The sequence below is a fragment of the Capricornis sumatraensis genome, chromosome 1 (assembly GCF_032405125.1).
Source record: "Capricornis sumatraensis isolate serow.1 chromosome 1, serow.2, whole genome shotgun sequence".
NCBI classification, from domain to species: Eukaryota; Metazoa; Chordata; class Mammalia; order Artiodactyla; family Bovidae; genus Capricornis; species Capricornis sumatraensis.
The window spans coordinates 245,945,684-245,962,821 of NC_091069.1; the positions used below are offsets into that span (position 1 = coordinate 245,945,684).

Genomic DNA, 17,138 nt, shown 5'->3' on the forward strand with positions numbered 1-17,138 from the left:
TCCCTATCCTTCACCATCTCCCAGAGTTTGCTCAAACTCATGTCTATTGAGTGGGTGATGCCATCCAACCATCTCATTCTCTGTCATCCCCTTCTCCTTCTGCCTTCAATCTTTCCCATCATCAGGGTCTTTTCTGATGAGTTGGCTCTTTACATCAGGTGGCCAAAGTATTGCAGTCATATCTCATCAAATTAAGAAACAAGCCAAGTTCTTGAAGACAGATTTATCCACTTAGTGGGTGCACATTCAGAAAATATTCTTGAACTATCATTTGTGCCCCTCTGGAATTCATTTCACATTTCATTCTGTCCAACCTTCTGAAATGAAAAGCAAATGTCTTCATGGGAACTTGTGTTTTATCCTAAAGATGAAAACAGTATGTACTGGCTGAATGGATTTTCCAAGCGGACATAATCTGTCCAGGGTTCTGGGTCTGCCTTAATGAGGAAGCAGGTTTTAGTGATTCTGGGTCCTATAAGACGTACGACTGGCATGACCGATTTTAAGGGTATCAACAGCAAAATATAAAAGGCAAGACACTCCACTGCAGTATTCTAGAAATCGTAGAATAAAAACTTGAAAAATGACAGCATGAATCATAACCCACAGTCTTGGCCCTTGAGAGAGCTGCAGAAGAAAGCTTTCGAAGACTGTATTACAATAATTGTATAAATCCATGAAATTACTCAACTTCCTGAGTCTTTCATTTGCTTTAGGGAAACATGGCCAGCACCTGGGCGAGCCACACAAGAGTGTGGCAAAAGGAAATGTCAGTGGTTCGCATCTGTCTTGTCTTGCGGGTAATGCAAAATGTGGGTATTTTGTTTATCATGACTTTTTGCAGTAGTTTTGATTTTCTAAAATATTATATTAATATTTGCCTTTTTTCCAGTTTTGTTGAAGTATGTTGTTTAGTTGCTAAGTCATGTCTAACCCTTTGTGACCTAATGGATTATAGCCTGCCAGGCTCCTCTGTCCACAGGATTCTCCAGGCAAGGATACTAGAGTGAGTTTCCATTTCCTTCTGTAGGTGGAAAGACCTAGCAATCAAACCCACGTCTCCTGCAGTGGCAGGCAGATTCTTTACCACTGAGAACCTGGGAAGCCCTTTTTGATGTATACTTGACAAATAAAATTGTAACATGATTAAAGTGTACAACTAGAAAATTTGACATATCTGTACACTGTGAAAGGAGTCCCATTATCGGTTTAATTTCAACATCCATCTCCTAAAATTTTTACCTTTTCTTTTTTTTTGGTGAGAGCTCTTAAGTTTCATTCTCTTAGCAAATTTCAATTTTACAGCAGAGTGTTATTAACCATAGTCACCATGTGACACATTTGATCTGCTAACCTTGCTCATAACTAGATTTGTAACCTTTTACCAGCTTCTCCCCTTTCCCCTACCGCAGCTCCTGGCAACCACCATTTCACTCTCTGCTCCTATGACCTTACCTTTTTTTTCCTCCTTCAGATTCCATGCAAACATGATCCCAGGCAGCATTTGTTCTGATTAACGAGTTTCTTGATGCCATCTTAAATTCTGTGCCCAAGGCGGGTGAACACTTCTCTCTCCTTAGCCAGTGACTTGATAATTACTCCAAGAACATAAAGGTTTTGTGATAGATCTCACAAGGAAGAACAGAGGACGTGGTGGCTTGTGATGGTCACGCAGTAGGATTGGGCTTCAGTCTGTTGGTGATGGGTAGGATGACCTCACACTCTCTTCCAACCAACACTGTTGAGACGGGACTTCCTGATGTGGGCATGGCCCCTGTTTTTCAGTCACTGAATCCTGTCTGACTCTTTGCAACCCCATGGACTGCAGCACACCAGGCTTTCCTGTCCTTCACTATCTCCCGGAGCGTGCTCAGATTCATGTCCATTGAATTTGTGATGCTTTCTAACCATCTCATCTTCTGTCGCCCCCTTTTCCTCCTGCCCTCAGTCTTTCCCAGCAGCAGAGTCTTTTCCAATGAGTCCCGGCCCCTAGATGTAGCAAAAAGTGACTGCACACACTCTGAGCTCAAAATACAAGAAGTGGTGCCAAAGCTGGTTATTTACCAGAAAACTGGAGTGGCTTGTTCCATTACTGAAGTTTCTACTATGAAAGGACTGTCTGTGAGTTTGCAACTTGGTTGAAAAGACAACCAGCCAAGTTGATGTGCTGAGTTAGACACCTCTCCTGTGTCACTTCAGGTCCCATTAGGGAGGGCCCTGTGGGTGGGCATCCAGCGTGGGCTCTGCAGGCTTCAGGCAGGTTTAAGTGACAGTATGTCACCTCCTGCCCATGCCCTGTGTCTCCATCTCCTTCCCAGGGGTGTCCTCCTTGTCCTTCGGCAGACACCATGTTGGAGACATGGCCCAGACTAGAAGCACTGGGAATTAAGCTCCATGGTGCATGTCTTGGGCCAGTGAGAGATGGGAGCTGATGGATCTTGGGAATCTGTCCTCGAACACAGTTCGAGCATCGCTGGAGGGCACAGTCTTGGGGTCTGGGTGCCCCTGGCAGTGCCTACCTGATGCCGTTTCCTTGCATAGCTATCTGGGCCCCACTGCCTTTCCTCTCCACCCATTCCTGGAACCTCCCTCCCCAATTAAATTGTAGCACAAATAGCTCTTGCCTTGCACTTTTCTTTCTGGGAAGCCAAGCTAAGACACGTTCCTTGTCATTTCCCTGTAGCCCTTGGTGTCCGGGGACTGACAAGGAAAATCACTTTAAGAATCATACTTTTGAAAACCAGTCCTGCCTTTTTATGAGTACTTAGTATTATGTTGGATTGTAAGAAGAAGCTATATACACTTATTCTTCATTTAGGCTCCTTTTAAAAAATTCATTTATTTTTAATTGGAGGATAATTACACTATAATGTTGTGTTGGCTTCTGCCATACGTCAACATGAATCAGCCAGAGGCATACATATGTCCCCTCCTCTTGAACCTCCCACCTTCCACCCCATCCCATCCCTCGATGTTGTCAAAGAGCACGGCATTGAGCTCCCTGTGTCATATAGCAAACTCCCACTGGCTATCTATTTTGCATATGGCAACGTATATGTTTCAGTGCTACTCTCTCAATTTGTCCCACTCTCTCCTTCCCCCATTGTGTCTACAAGTCTGTTTACTTGATTGGGATTTATCAAACTCTGAAATGCTATCCTTGTATTAGTTAACATCATTGAGGAAGGAAACCTCCCTCCCAAGACCCGTGGGAGTTGCTGGGTGAGGATTTAAGGACTGAGGACCCAGAGAACACCTCTCCTGGCCATGGTTCTGCCTTGTTGGCTCACATCCCCTTCCCTCCTGGCTGCTCCGCAGAGTCCCCCAGCATCCTCAAGCCTCCTGCTTGTGCTGCAGAAGAAGGAGCCTCCAATGCTGTCATGTTAACATTTTAGGCTGCATCCTTAGACAGGGCTCTTATACTTCCTGAGAAATTCTGCAGAGGCCATCAGTGTGTGTGTGCTCAGCGGTGTCTGACTCTCTGTGACCCCTGGACTGTAGCCCACTAGACTCCTCTGTCAATGGAATTTTCCAGGTGAGAATCCTGGAGTGGGTTGCCATGCCCTCCTCCAGGGGATCTTCCCGACCCTGGAATTGAACCTGGGTCTCTTGTGTACCCCGCATTGGCAGGAGAATTCTTTACCATTAGTGCCATCAGGGAAGCCCACACTTCCTGTTGGTGATAGAAGCAGCATGTTGGATGGTGATACATTTTTTCTTAAGCTATTTTTCTCTGCGGTGCTGTCTGCCCTCCATGTAGCAATCTCCCCACCTGCTGGTGTGTTGGGTGGAGGTGGGGTGGGCTCAGAAGGATACTAGAGGATATGCAGGCTCAGTGGTTAAAAGGTCAACTAAGGAGCCAGAGCCTCTGGGTTGGAGCTCAGGCTCTGCCACTTCCCAGCTGTGTGACCTTGAGCAAGTCCTCTGTGCCTGGGGATACAGTGTGTAGAGTGATGCTGATGAGGACCACGGTGGTATCTACCTGGTTAAGGATGCTGTCATAATTTACTAAGCCCATAATGCCCAGGACCACCTGGAGCTTGTCTGGCCTCGGCACACTGAGCCCCAGCTTGACTCAGGCCCCCTCCAGATATTTGGTTCAGGGGAGTTTCAGCTTCTTCCCTAGTGATAAAACAATCACCAGTGATGACCCTGGAGACCCCTGGAACAGGAACAAGAGCCCTCTTGACTGCTCCCCTCACTGTTCTAAGCCTTGCCTTAAAAATGTCGCCAGGTCTGAAAGAATTCTGAAACAAGATGTTTTGGATGACTAGTTCTTTTTTGTGGGGATAATTTTCTGATGCGAGACACAAGCTCCTTATGACATCTATCAGCTTCATTTTGCCTCCATCAAATAAGACCTGACACAAAACTCCTATCTTAGAAATTCTTGGAAAATGAACCCCTTTTCTTTCCCAGTGCACGTTTCATTTTGGTTTTCTTCAGGTTCCTTAGAGGTGATCTTTTATGGAATGAAGTATTCAGGACATTTGAAAGCTGTCAGTGTTTAAGGCATTTAAAGATAATGGAGCTGGATGTGCACCTATTTTGCACTTGTATGCCATTGAATTTGCTTTATTCAGCTCTAAAACCCTGTCCTTTTATTCTGTGGAATTTGCCATGTCTTCTGAGTCTTCTATGAACTATGTGGGGAAAGATGGAGAGTTTAAACCTTGGAGCGGTTCAACCCGTAACTGGCTGCTGTGTCACTTTTGACCCTTCACAATGGTGATCAGATTTCCATCCTGTACAGCAAATTTACCAGCTTCCTGTTTTCAAAAAATGAAACTGAGTAAACACAGGCAAGAATATAATGGCATTTTCACTTACAAATCTACTGTATTTAAGAAATGTGTAATCTGGTTTAAATCAAGATGATGATGTGTTACAAGTTGAGTGCTTTAGATAAAGATGCTATGATACAGGGAACGAAATGGAAGAAATTTATTGAAGATCAATGGATGTTTGGCCAGTACTGCAACCTTCTTCTTCCATGGGAACATGGGCAGGTCTGGATTCTGAGAAAATGTTTAAAATTAAATAAGAAGAAGGAACTCACATTTATCTAGGCTTTCCTTCCACTTTCTGCCAGAGAGAGGTGGTTTTTCTTCTTGGAATGAAGCAGAGTACTCTCCTGACCTGGGTGGGCATTTGTACTTCTCATTGACTGAGATAGAGTCTGTGTGTACATAGAGTGTGTGTGTGTGTGTGTGTGTGTGGCATGTGTGTGGTGGGATTTGTAATAAATGGAAGGCTTGACTTTTCCTCTCTCTTGAGTTATCATCTGCACCAGATAGTAAGTGTACACAGGGATGGTTAAATTTGTTCACATAAGTCTCTATCATTCATTTGCCATATTTATTTACAGTAATCATAACATGCAAGCAAGATTTTTCCAGATGATCCAGCTTCTATTAATCAAGGGTTGGCCAAGGACCTAGGAATTTCTCAGGACAACATTGGCAATAATAGGAACTAATCATTTTTTTAAATATTGCTTTAGGCTGAAGTCTTGGACTCAAATATAAACTTTAAGTTCATTCTGATCCTTGATAGGAGTCACCTATATCAATTTTCTCCTAGGTCAGTGCCTTGCTTCTCTTTCCAGGATCCCATCAGAGAGTTACATAATGATGACTATTCCTGCAAGGTACTAAGCTTGGCAGGAAGTCCAGTCTCCAGCCTTGAATGCACCACCAGTCAGCTTCGTGAACTTGGACAAATCAGCTCCCTGCCTGGCCTCTTTTTCTACACCTGAAAGCTGGAGAGTTTACAATCACTTTATTTTTCTCAACTTATAGTATGTTTTCCAATGATGACCAGAAAACGGGACTGACAAAATACTTCTCTCTCCACGGACTAGAACGATTCCGAACAGCATGTTATTTAAAAGTAGTCTCTGGATAAGCTTTGAGGAAACATGCTTATATGCCTGCATTTGCAATACATCACATAGCTCCCCAGACCACATATCCAGAGAATCTTGCCCAAAGATTCAAGGCTAACCATAAAACATTCCTTATGGCCAACTTAGTAAATTGAAAATACACAAGATAGGCATAAACATGGACAGAAAAGTAACCTAACGCTAGAGGAGATTCTGGCCATTGACATGGGACTTTTTAAAATTGATTACCATATATCTGAAGATGAGACATTGAACATAGTGATTGGAATAAAAATGTGGCAGTGTAATCACTGACAAAAGTGATAGCTCTGATCTTGTCGCAGTTGGCGCAGACTCTTTGCTGCTTCCCTCGTGTTTCTGTTGATGCTATGTTCCATCAACAGTATCCTGTCTGCTATCCCTTGTGACTAGTGAACTGAATTCATAGAACAGTGGCTTTGGTCCAGGGAGGCAGTCTGTGACATTTCAAAACATCCTGTCTTGGACTGATCTTTTCTTGGTCTCACAAACATCATGCCTCAACCATCTTAAGCTAAAGTGACATAGAAATTGATATGATGCAAGAAGTATTGGAAACAATGAAAGAGACAGAAATAACCCTGAAAGTGACTGATAACAATTTCTTTCTTTTTTAACACCTTTAGCGACAAGGAGCTGGGACAACCAATGGAAAAGACAAGCCATCTGGTGAAAATGGTAAGACCCCATGAATAGTCTAACTACTTACTTATTTCCTGTCTGTAGCTTTGGGCACATGGCAGGTGTGGATCATAACTTTCAGCCAAATCGGCTACTATCTACGCCTGCACTTTGGTGTAGAGTGGATTTTAGCAATTCAAAGTGGGCACCATGGTCTGGTTTAAAAGAAAAAAAACAAAAACTGAGCTAAACGCAGCGGATAAGATCAGTTTGCTTCCCAAAGGAGGACACCCATTCTGGGCAACATGATAATTACGATGCAAATATAGTTCTCTGCTTTCTTCATTAGGGGTGGTGAGAATCACCCGAGTTGTTGTGAGGATAAAATGAGATCAAATGAGAGAAGTGCTTTGAAAACTGTGAAGCGCTCAACTTCACAGGAAAGGAGGTTTAAAACTTGCTTTGCTCTCCCTCGTACATAGAGCAGGGTGCTGGTTGGGGGAGGTCCTGGATCAGTGTCACTGCATGGATTCACAGAAGATAATAGTAATAGCAGAGACCAGAGCATTTACATTCTCCATTCCAGTCTCCACCTCAGCCTTAAATTGTAGGAAGGATCATTAAATTTTATCGTTGAAACAGAATGGCAGTGGAGCAGCTGGGATGTGGCCGGGAAAGGGAAGAGGATGGACTCTGAAGGCGACAGAGCTGAAAAGCCCAGCTCCCCACCTTTAGTGGTTGTAGTGGAGGATGGCTGGTCACCAGACCCAGTAAGCACCCAGGGCTGGGATTGTGGTCCTGGTGAGGCTGAGCTCTTGCTGTTTCTGTATGTGTGCGCTGTCACTCAGCTGTGTCTGACTCTTTGTGACCCCATGGACTATAGCCCACCAGGCTCCTCTGGTGGAGGAATCCATGGGATCCTTCAGGTAAGAATACTGGAGTGAGTTGCCATTCCCTGCTCCAGGGGATCGTCCCCGACCCTGGGTGTTCCAACTTTCTGTTTATTACAAAATGAACTCACCTTTCATGAAAAACTACTCCTTGCTTCCTGCTGGATGGAATGTAAGCTGATGCTGCTCATCCAGTTGTAGATTATGTCAATCTCAGATCCCAGCTGTAAAAACTCCTTAGGGCCCTGAAAACCACTTAGGACCCTCTGTTTCGAATCTTAATGGGGCCTGAGCAAGTCTGAAGTTCTAGAACATTTCGTGGTGGGTCACTCATCTGTGGCTGCTGACTCACTCACCTGTTTTGGGCCTTTGTCCTGGAGGGTGAAAAGTTCATTGTATTAATAATAAGAGGGACTGGTACCCAAGAATGTCTTAATCAGACCTGGGGGCTTAGGGAGGGTAGGGGAGGAAATGCGCTCTTTCGCAAGCCTTTTCTGATGCCCACGGCTTTTCCCATTTTCTCTGTGTGGGTGCGGGTTGGTGGGTTTATTAGCAAGGAGTTCAGAGAGCAGAGAGGAGCAAAATGAGAGCTGCTCAAACAGAGAAGGATGGACTGTCACACAGGAGTTTCTTGATTTTCTGGGTTCATAGATTCATGTCCATCTTGTCAATGGAGTTAACATCCATGAAACCTACCAACCTTGGTATCATGGGATTTAGGGTCAAAAGTCTTCTCAGATGTGCCCTCATGAAGCAGTTTTCAACCTTTTGGCTCTCACAACTTCTTTCCATTCTTAAAAATTCACAAAGACCCCAAAGAACTTCTGATTTGTTGGCTATATCTACTGATGATTCTCATATTAGAAATTAAAATGGAGAAATTGTTAAAGGGTTTATTTGTTTGGTCATTAAAAACAAAGTGACAAATCTATGTTAACATAGACAACATTTTAAAAATAAAAAGTAATAATATTTTTCAAGACAGAAAAAAATACTTTTGCAAGACAGTGGAAGAGTTCTGTATTTTTGCAAATAGCTGTAATGTCTGGCTGCCTAGAAGACAGCTGCTTCTACGTTCAGTCTGTTGTAATATGTGTTGTGTAGCCTCTAGAAAATTCCACTGTGCACTTATGAGAGGACAAGATTTTAAAAAGCAAATAATACCTTGTTGTTGTTGTTTGGTGGTACTAGTGGTAAAGAACCTGCCTGCCAGTGCTGGAGGCACGAGACGTGGGTTCAATCCCTGGGTTGGGAAGATCCCCTGTAGAAGGAAAAGGCAACCCTCTCCAGTTTCCTGCCTGGAGAATCCTATGGACAGAAAAGCCTGGTGGGTTACAGTCCATAGGGTGGCAAAGAGTCAGGCACAACCAAAGCAACTTCGCATGCACACACGTTGTTGTTGTTCAGTCCCTCAGTCATGTCTGAATCTTTGTGACCCCGAGGACTGCAGCATGCCAGCCTTCCCTGTCCTCTACTATCTCTTGGAGTTTGCTCAAATCCATGTTCATTGAGGCAGTGATGCTATTTAACCATCTCATCCTCTGGTGCCCTTTTCTTTTACCTTCAATCTTTCCCAGCATCAGGGTCTTTTCCAGTGAGTCAGCTGTTCATATCAGGTGGCCAAAGGATTGGAGCTTCAGCATCAGTCCTTCCAATGAATATTCAGGGTTGATTTCCTTTAAGATTGACTGGTCTGATTTCATTTCTGTCCAAGGGACTCTCAAGAGTTTTCTCCAGCACCATAATTTGAAAGTATCAGATAATATAATACCTTAGTATCATAAAAATGATTTTGGTTTTGTGGCTCCCTGAAAGGAAGGAAGTCCTCTCAGGGTAACCAGTCCGTGCTTTGAGAACTGCTGCTTTAGGAGCTCACGGCTCATGTGTGAGGAGCCTGGAGTCTGGGGTCTGGCAGAGTGGAGGTCAAGGCCGGACTAGGTCCCTTGTGCTCCATAGCTCTGCAGCCTGGCTTTCCCTTGGCATCCACAGGGCCTTCAAAGCAAGTCTGTGTGCTCAGTGCTTTGCACCGAGGGGATTATCAGCTGTTACAGAAGACACTGCTTTCTCGTATTATAAAGCATGAAATTCATTTCCAATAAAAATGGATTTACTCTAGTGAAAAATGCATATGTCTTTTCTGGAAGTCTAAAAGTAAACAGAAAGGAAAAATTCAAGATGCTACAAATAAAGTGTTTCTTTATATAATTCTAGATATTAGAAGCTATTCTTTTGATAAAGACTATTTGATGGTTAAAGATTATTTGATAAAGACTCATGGCTCTGTATACGTTCAAATTGTTATTAACATGTTCTATCTTAATTTCAGATATAACTGCTCATGTGTGATATACATATGTGGTATTTCATTAAAACATTAAATTGGGGGTAAAGTTTTCTAGAAGTGGTCTAAATGTTTTCCTAAAAATCTAAGCTGCCTAGTTCCTTATTCTTAAATATGCAATATGAGAAGATCATCTTGGAATTTCTGTTTTAACCTAATATTACATCCCCTTGAAATTGAATTCATTTTATTCTGTCATCATGGGTGTCTCAAGAGATCTTTTATCTTAATATATATTTCCTATTAATACAAATGAAGCTATCTACATGTTTTGAAGAAACAGGGACCCATGAGAGTAGAGATACAAAGCACAGATTATCATAATGTTATGAGATCAGAAGAGTAGTCAATTAATTGTAAAATGAGCATCCCAAAATGTCATTAGTTGACTACAATTTGAATATTATAAATTGACTTGAGGTCTCCATTTAGCACAAAGCAATGAAGACTATAGGGGGCTCCCTGGTGGCTCAGTTGATAAAGAATCTGCTTGCAATGCAGGAGACTGCCTGCAATGAAGGAGACATGGGTTCGATCCTTAGGTTGGGAAGATCCCCTGGAGAAGGAAATGGCAACTCACTCCCAGATTCTGGCCTGGGAAGTCCCTTGGACAGAGGAGCCTGGCAGGCCAGAGTCCATGGTGTCACAAGACTTGGACATGACTTAGCAACTAGACCACCACCACCAATGAAGACTATGGGGCTATGGGCTTCCCACATGGTGCTAATGGTAAAGAATCTGTCTGCCAGTTTGGAAGACATAAGGGATGTAAATTTGATCCCTGGATCGAAAAGTTCTCTGGGAGCAGGAAATGACGCCCGACTCCAGTATTCTTGCCTGGAAAATTCCGTGGGCAGAGGATCCTGGTGAGATACAGTCCATGGAGTGCAAAGAACTGGACACAACTTAACAACTGAGCACAAACATACACATAGTGAGGACCATGGGAGTGAATTTAGGGTGCCTTGAAATTCTAATCTGGATTACAGAAGACACAAGTCAGATGCATTAAACTCCAGTGGGATCTAAACTCTTGAGCTCTGCTGAAATACTGTTAAATATTATCTCAAAAGGGTCATTGGCTAGGAATCTGGATTCTTCTAAGATTTATTTTTGTGTCGTTGTTGCCGTGGTATTTATTGATGTGAAATTTAACATATATCCACCCCATACTATACAGAACAACCTTGAACTTGTCCTTATTCTCCAGTACACCAGCCTCTGGATACACAACCCAGATAGTCCTCATCTTACCTGCAGCGTGAAGACATATTTTTCCCACAGAAATACTAGAGTTGTATTATTTTTTAATTAAAAAATTAATTCATTAGTATCTTGATAATTCAGAGATTTTCATTCTTATCTGAACAAAGTGCCTTTGTGATTGAGTAGTTTTGGCCAAGAACTTCATTTTTTTTGCACATAGGACTTCCCTATGTGCGTGTGTTAGTTGCTCAGTCATGTCTGACACTTTGTGACCCCCATGGATTATAGCCTGCCGGTCTCCATTGTCCATGGAATTTTTCCAGGCAAAAATACTGGAGCCATTTCCTTCTCCAGGGGATCTTCCTGACCCAGGGGTTGAATGTGGGTCTCCTGCATTGCAGGCAGATTCTTTACTGTCTGAGCCACCAGGGAAACCCATATAACTCTCCACTTCAGTGAAACGCCACTTCAGAGCTCTGGTTACAATTCATCTGCTACATTCAATTCAAACATGGCACAATCATCTGAATCAGATTATTCCCCACTAGTCACCAGTTTGTTGTTGTTCAGTCACTCAGTTGTGTCTGATTCTTTGTGACCCCATGAGATGCGGTACACCAGGCTTCCCTGTCCTCTGCTATCTCCCAGAGTTTGCTCAAAATCATGTTCATTGAGTTGGTGATGCCATTCAACCATCTCATCCTCTGCCACCCTCTTCTCCTTTTACCTTCAATCTTTCCCAGCGTCAGGGTCTTTTCCAGTGAGTTGAGTGTTTGCATCAGGTGGCCAAAGTATTAGAGCTTCAGCTTCAGGATCAGCATCAGTCCTTCCAATGAATATTCGGGGTTGGGCACAACCAAAAGGTTTCGTTTTGTAAGACAATAATTTGGCTGTGTCTCTAGACTTATATCTTGATGTTCGTTGTTCAGAGAGACTGTAAGAGTTAAATTTCTTTATTGATGAACAAAAGTGGGAAAATACTGGAAGGAGAGTGGCTGCTGGGTGACTTCCAATCTCAAGGAAAGATTTATGAGTAATAAACATCTGATGGAGCTTACTTTTAGTGCTTGGAGGCTTACCCAAGCTAGATTGAATTTCTAAAACTGGAATGGATTTCTCGACTTAGTGAGCTGTGATATATTTGTTTCCAAAAGTCTGCATTTGGAGGTGAAAGGCATATGGGCATACCTGAGTTTGATAAGAGAATCTCCTCACCCAGTCCTGGCTGTAGGTAAATACCCAGAAGGAAGGTATTTTTCTGAAATACCTGTGGGGCTTACCCCAGTTGTCGTCTCTTTGAGATGTGAGTTGTGTTGTGTGCGTGCTCAGTTGTGTCCGACTCTTTGTGAGACCACGGACTGTAACCCACCAGGCTCCTCTGCCCATGGGATTCTCCAGGCAAGAATACTGGAGTGGGTTGCTATTTCCTTCTCCAGGGGATCTTCCTGAATCTGGGATTGAACTCACGTTTCCTGCATCGGCAGGCGGATTCTTGAGTATCTGAGCAAAAATACAGCACCATACTTGGATAGGTCCTTCTTCTTTGGAAAAGAGGTCATGGTTTGAGAAGGTTCTAGTAGGTGTGGGATTGTACTAGGAGCATCCAAGATTTAATCTCTCTTTGATGAGATTATAGTTACTAACAACGAATAAGGTCAAAGATAGGTACTATCCTCTCCTTGTTTTGAATAAAGTCAAAAATCACATTTAAGTTTATCTCACCTTTGATTTTGAGGGAACAGAGACACACACGCTGCAACTTTATTTTTCTGCTATCAAGTATGTGGAGAAACTGATTGAAAAGGACTTGCATTCATAGACATAGAGACAGATACAGCAGCATTAATTTGAGTCTGATTTTTCAAATAAGAACTAAAGTTCAAATATTTATTCCCAAAACACGTTCCACGCTGCCCGCACCCACCCCCTTGGCTCCAGGGCACCCAGCAGATACCCCCTTGTTTCTTTTGGCATCTTGTTGACCTTTCCATGACCACAAATCGACATGGGCAGATTTTGCCTGGGCTACATTTCCTCTGGCCCCTTTCCTTGGTTTGCGGAGGTGTGTGGGGCAAGGTCTTGTACACAGACAGGATGGAAGATCAGCCTGGAGTAGGGAGAGACACCTTTGGAACTGGGGACAGAAAGGAGCTGACGGAATGCTCACCACCATGCTTAAGAGAGAAGGTCAGTTCTGGCAGGAGATGCTGCAGGGCTGGTCTGATTCTTTGGTCTGGGGAGGTTAGGCTGGAAGGCAAGAGGAGAAAATGCAATCTCCACAAAGGCTACGGAGGGATCATGCTTTGTACTGTCTATGGCAGAGATGTGACTTGGTTCTGCTTCAAATACGGGACGATGGTGCCTGAGGCTGGGGGGGGGGGGTTGGATGTTTCGGTAGGCTGCTGTGAGCGGGGATCTGGAAGCCAAGGCACGGTGCAGTTCCCCTCTACTCTGAGGATGTAATATGTTAATTCTGCATGAATCTCAATATGAGTTTAGGTGGAAGCTCAGCATGCAGAGCCTCTCAGCCCTTTGAAACAGGGAAAATGGTAACCTGGAATGCTGAGCTGCCACGGGTCTCAGAGACGTGCTGGTTAAACTGCATCTGGCTATGGGAAAAACATGTCTCTAAATAATCAATCACTGAGGTGTGCAACGATTCCCAGAACAGAAAGTTCTAAATCTGCTTCCTGGTAAAGCAGTAAAACCTGCAGGAAGGCCTGAGTTCACCTGGACTGATGCATTGTGCGTGCTGCCCTGAACGCCACAGAGCTCTCAGTGTGAAACATCAAATCACTCTGATCTCCATCAGGGGTCACTTGGCCCTTTCCTTCTTCTTTTTCTATATTTGAAGTAACCAGAAAAAACTTCAAAACAAGAATGGATGAAATATTGTACTAACATGGCTCTCAAATACTATTCACAGGACGTGCCCTTTGTGTTATGAGCTTGGAATGCTCCGAAGCTTCTCTATTCCAGAAGGAAGCTATGGATGGATAGCTTGTGATATTGATCCAGACGAGGAAAGAATGAAACTGGAATTGCTTAGAAGGCCAGGTCTTTAAACCATCAGGGTATCCACACAGACCTGATCAATGAGTAATATTGTTCAACAAGTGAACTGATTCTTTGCAAAGGTTATTTTAGGGATTAGGGCTGACAGGGAATTTATTACTGCCAATCTCAACTGAGTGACTGATTGATTAATTTCCCCCTGCACCCCCGCTTCAGGTTGAGCCTTATGATAATTTCAGTGTGCTAGTAAATACCGTGGATAAACACAATGCTTCTAATCCATTGTCTTTGGAGTAAACGTGCTTGAAGCATTGTTAATAGATGTGGAGCTTTTTACCTGCTCCTGGTTCAAGTTCTCTATGTCTGTGGGTGTTTGCATGGCCTAAAATGTTCTCACGCACAACCGATTCTGTGGCAGACTTGGGAGGGGAGTGGGGGAGGCTATATCAGCCCAAGTTCCTTGGGGAGTCAGGAGATAGGCCCCAAGATTGCATAAATCACAAGAAAGATGGCGGGTCATCTGGCCTGTGGTCCAAACACACCAGCTCATCCCCATGTTCATGCTGTCCTGAGTTCTCTCTTGACCAGGGGTCTGGGGTGTAAATGGGCAACTAGGTTGGGCTGTGGTCAGAGTCCATAGCACTGAAGGAGGTTAATAGACTTACATCTTAGCCAAGCTGGAAACCATGGTCTCAACAGCAGTATCATCTCATCAATTTAGTTAATTAGCTTCTGGCACATATGTGGTCACAGACTATTATAGGGACAACCCGTTAATTTTCGAAAGTAAAACATTGAAGCAATATTCTGATTTGTGGGCTTATCTGTATTTCCTTTCTCCTTCCCTCCTGCTTCCTTTCTTTTTTTTTTGAGATTAAATTTTAGATAGCTTTAGACCAACTGCAGATAAGAGTTTTTGTATTGTACGGAGAAGGCCCATGTGAATTTATAAATTATGCTGAAAGAATTCCCACTGAAGATCTTTTGAAGCCTGTGAATTATGAGCTTGTACCTGGAGAGTGATGATCTATCCTTTGCCCTCATCAGGAGACAGGAATGTTTCTTAGTCTGCTTATCAATTATTTGTATGGACATAATACTTCTCAGGTACTTGAATATGTTTTGCTTTTTTAAGCAGCAGGTGATACATTCATAATTTTATGTATAAAGTTAATTTGCACAACAAGCAGCTTTTCAGAAGAGAGAATCCACTACGCCTGCAGCCTGCGCTCCATGATAAGATGTTGAGATTTGTAGGGTTCCTATCAGAGGGGCGCATCTGTGATTACAAAGCATTAGAGAAGCTCACAGGTCATGTTCCTTCTTGGAAGTCAGTGTGTTTAGGCAAGAGAGTGGGCTGAGTTGCCTTCAGGCACTGGACTTCCTCTTAGGTGGGACCTGCTCTCCTGTCCAAGCTGTGCAGAACAAGGAAGTCTCCTGTGCCTGTGAAGGTCTGCAGGCATCCTCAGAGCAACCACAGACTCACCCAGACCCACAGGCAGACGTCTACCTTGTCTCACCTGAAAGCTCTCATCAGCGATCCTAGAACGTGGCTTTGGGGAGAGTCCCAGAGGGTTGTTGTGAGTTTCTGTAAAATCCATGCAGCGCAATTGGTTTCTTCCAACATTCTTAATCAGTAATGAGTTGGCATTTCCAATCAATAATAATTAACTGCCAAGATTTGGCTCAATTTACACAATTCAGCCAGGAAACGGTGCTATTTCACTCCGAGTACAATTTTTATTCTTTCCTAAATGGGTCCCTTATACTCAGGAAGTGACCACTTTTTATTCACTCTGACAAGCTGGGAACAAATTAGCTCTGAATCCTCTTTAAATTTTTTTAATTGAAGTAAATAGTGTATAATGTTATGTAAGTTACAGGTGTGCAAAATAGCAATTCACATTTTAAAGGTTATGCTCGATTTATAGTTATTATAAAATGTCGCCTGTATTCTCTGTGCTGTAAAGTATATTCTGCAGCTTATTTACACCTAATAGTTTGTACCTGCTCACCCCCTACCCCATGCTGCTCCTCCCCCTCCCCTTGCCCCACCAGTAACCACTAGTTAGTTCTCTATACTTGTGAGTCTGCTTCTTTTTTGTCACAGGTACTAGTTTGTCATATTTTTTTAGCTTCTACATATAAGAGATATTATACAGTAGTTGTGTTTCTCTTTCTGACTTCATTTCACTTATCATGATGCCTTCCATGTCCATCCGTGCGTGCATGAGTGCATGCTCAGTCATGTCTGACTCTTTGCAACCCCATGGACTGTTGCCCAGCAGGCTCCTTTGTCCATGGAATTTTCCAGTCAAGAATACTGGAGTGAGTTGCCATTTCCTTCTCCAGGGGATCTTCCCTACCCAGGGTTTGAGCCTGAATCCCCTGCGTCTCCTGCGTTGGTGGGTAGACTCTTTACCACTGCACCCCCTGGGAAGCCCTCCCAGTCCATCCATGTTGCTGCAAGTGGTACAGTGTCACTCCTTTATACGGCTGAGTAGTATTCCTCTGTGTGTGTGTGTCTCACATCTTCTTTATCTGGAATCCTTTCTTTAAGAGTGACTTCAGAATGTGATAGTGGATTTTGTTGGCCCTGTGCTAAAACGTCGTCTAGCAAACAGGCTGCATCAGTGTGATTTTGCCTTATTGAGGGCAGATGCCTTCCACTTTAGAGGCAGACAGGGCAGCAAAGGCGGTGGGTCACCACGCAGCTGAGTTTGTCTCAAGGTTGGCACGATATCACCAAGCCCAGGCTCTGGAAGGCAAGCCCCTACAAGCTCAGCCTTAGCTCTTCTTCAATTGCTGCCTCCTACTTCACTTTCTCTCTATTAAGGACCAAAGACAGGGCCAGCTGTATCAGTTGTAGGGTCCAGGGAAAAACTGAGGACCTGGGCTCCTTGGATTTGCCTGGTGGTGCTGTGGATAGGAATTCGACTGCCAATGTGGGGGCATGGGTTTGGTCCCTGGTTCAGGAAGGTTCCATATGCCTCAAAGCAACTAAGCCCGTGAGCCTCACCTACTGAGCCTGTGCTCTGGAGCCCTGGAGCCACAACTACTGAGGTTTGTGTGCCTAGAGCCCGTGCTCTGCACCAAGAGAAGCCATTGCAATAAGGCCTCGCTAGTTGCATCGCAACTA

The 17,138-nt window shown here is 43.7% G+C and overlaps 1 protein-coding gene across 1 annotated transcript in view; it reads left to right on the forward strand.

Moving 5' to 3' along the window:
• Positions 1–722: 722 nt before the first annotated feature.
• Positions 723–17,138, forward strand: part of PCP4 (Purkinje cell protein 4) — a 40,601-nt gene continuing 24,185 nt past the window's right edge. Inside the window, exons 1-2 of the mRNA XM_068969375.1 lie at positions 723–800; positions 6,553–6,604. Of these exons, the coding sequence (XP_068825476.1) occupies positions 723–800; positions 6,553–6,604 (130 nt within the window). The remainder of the gene's footprint in view (positions 801–6,552; positions 6,605–17,138) is intronic.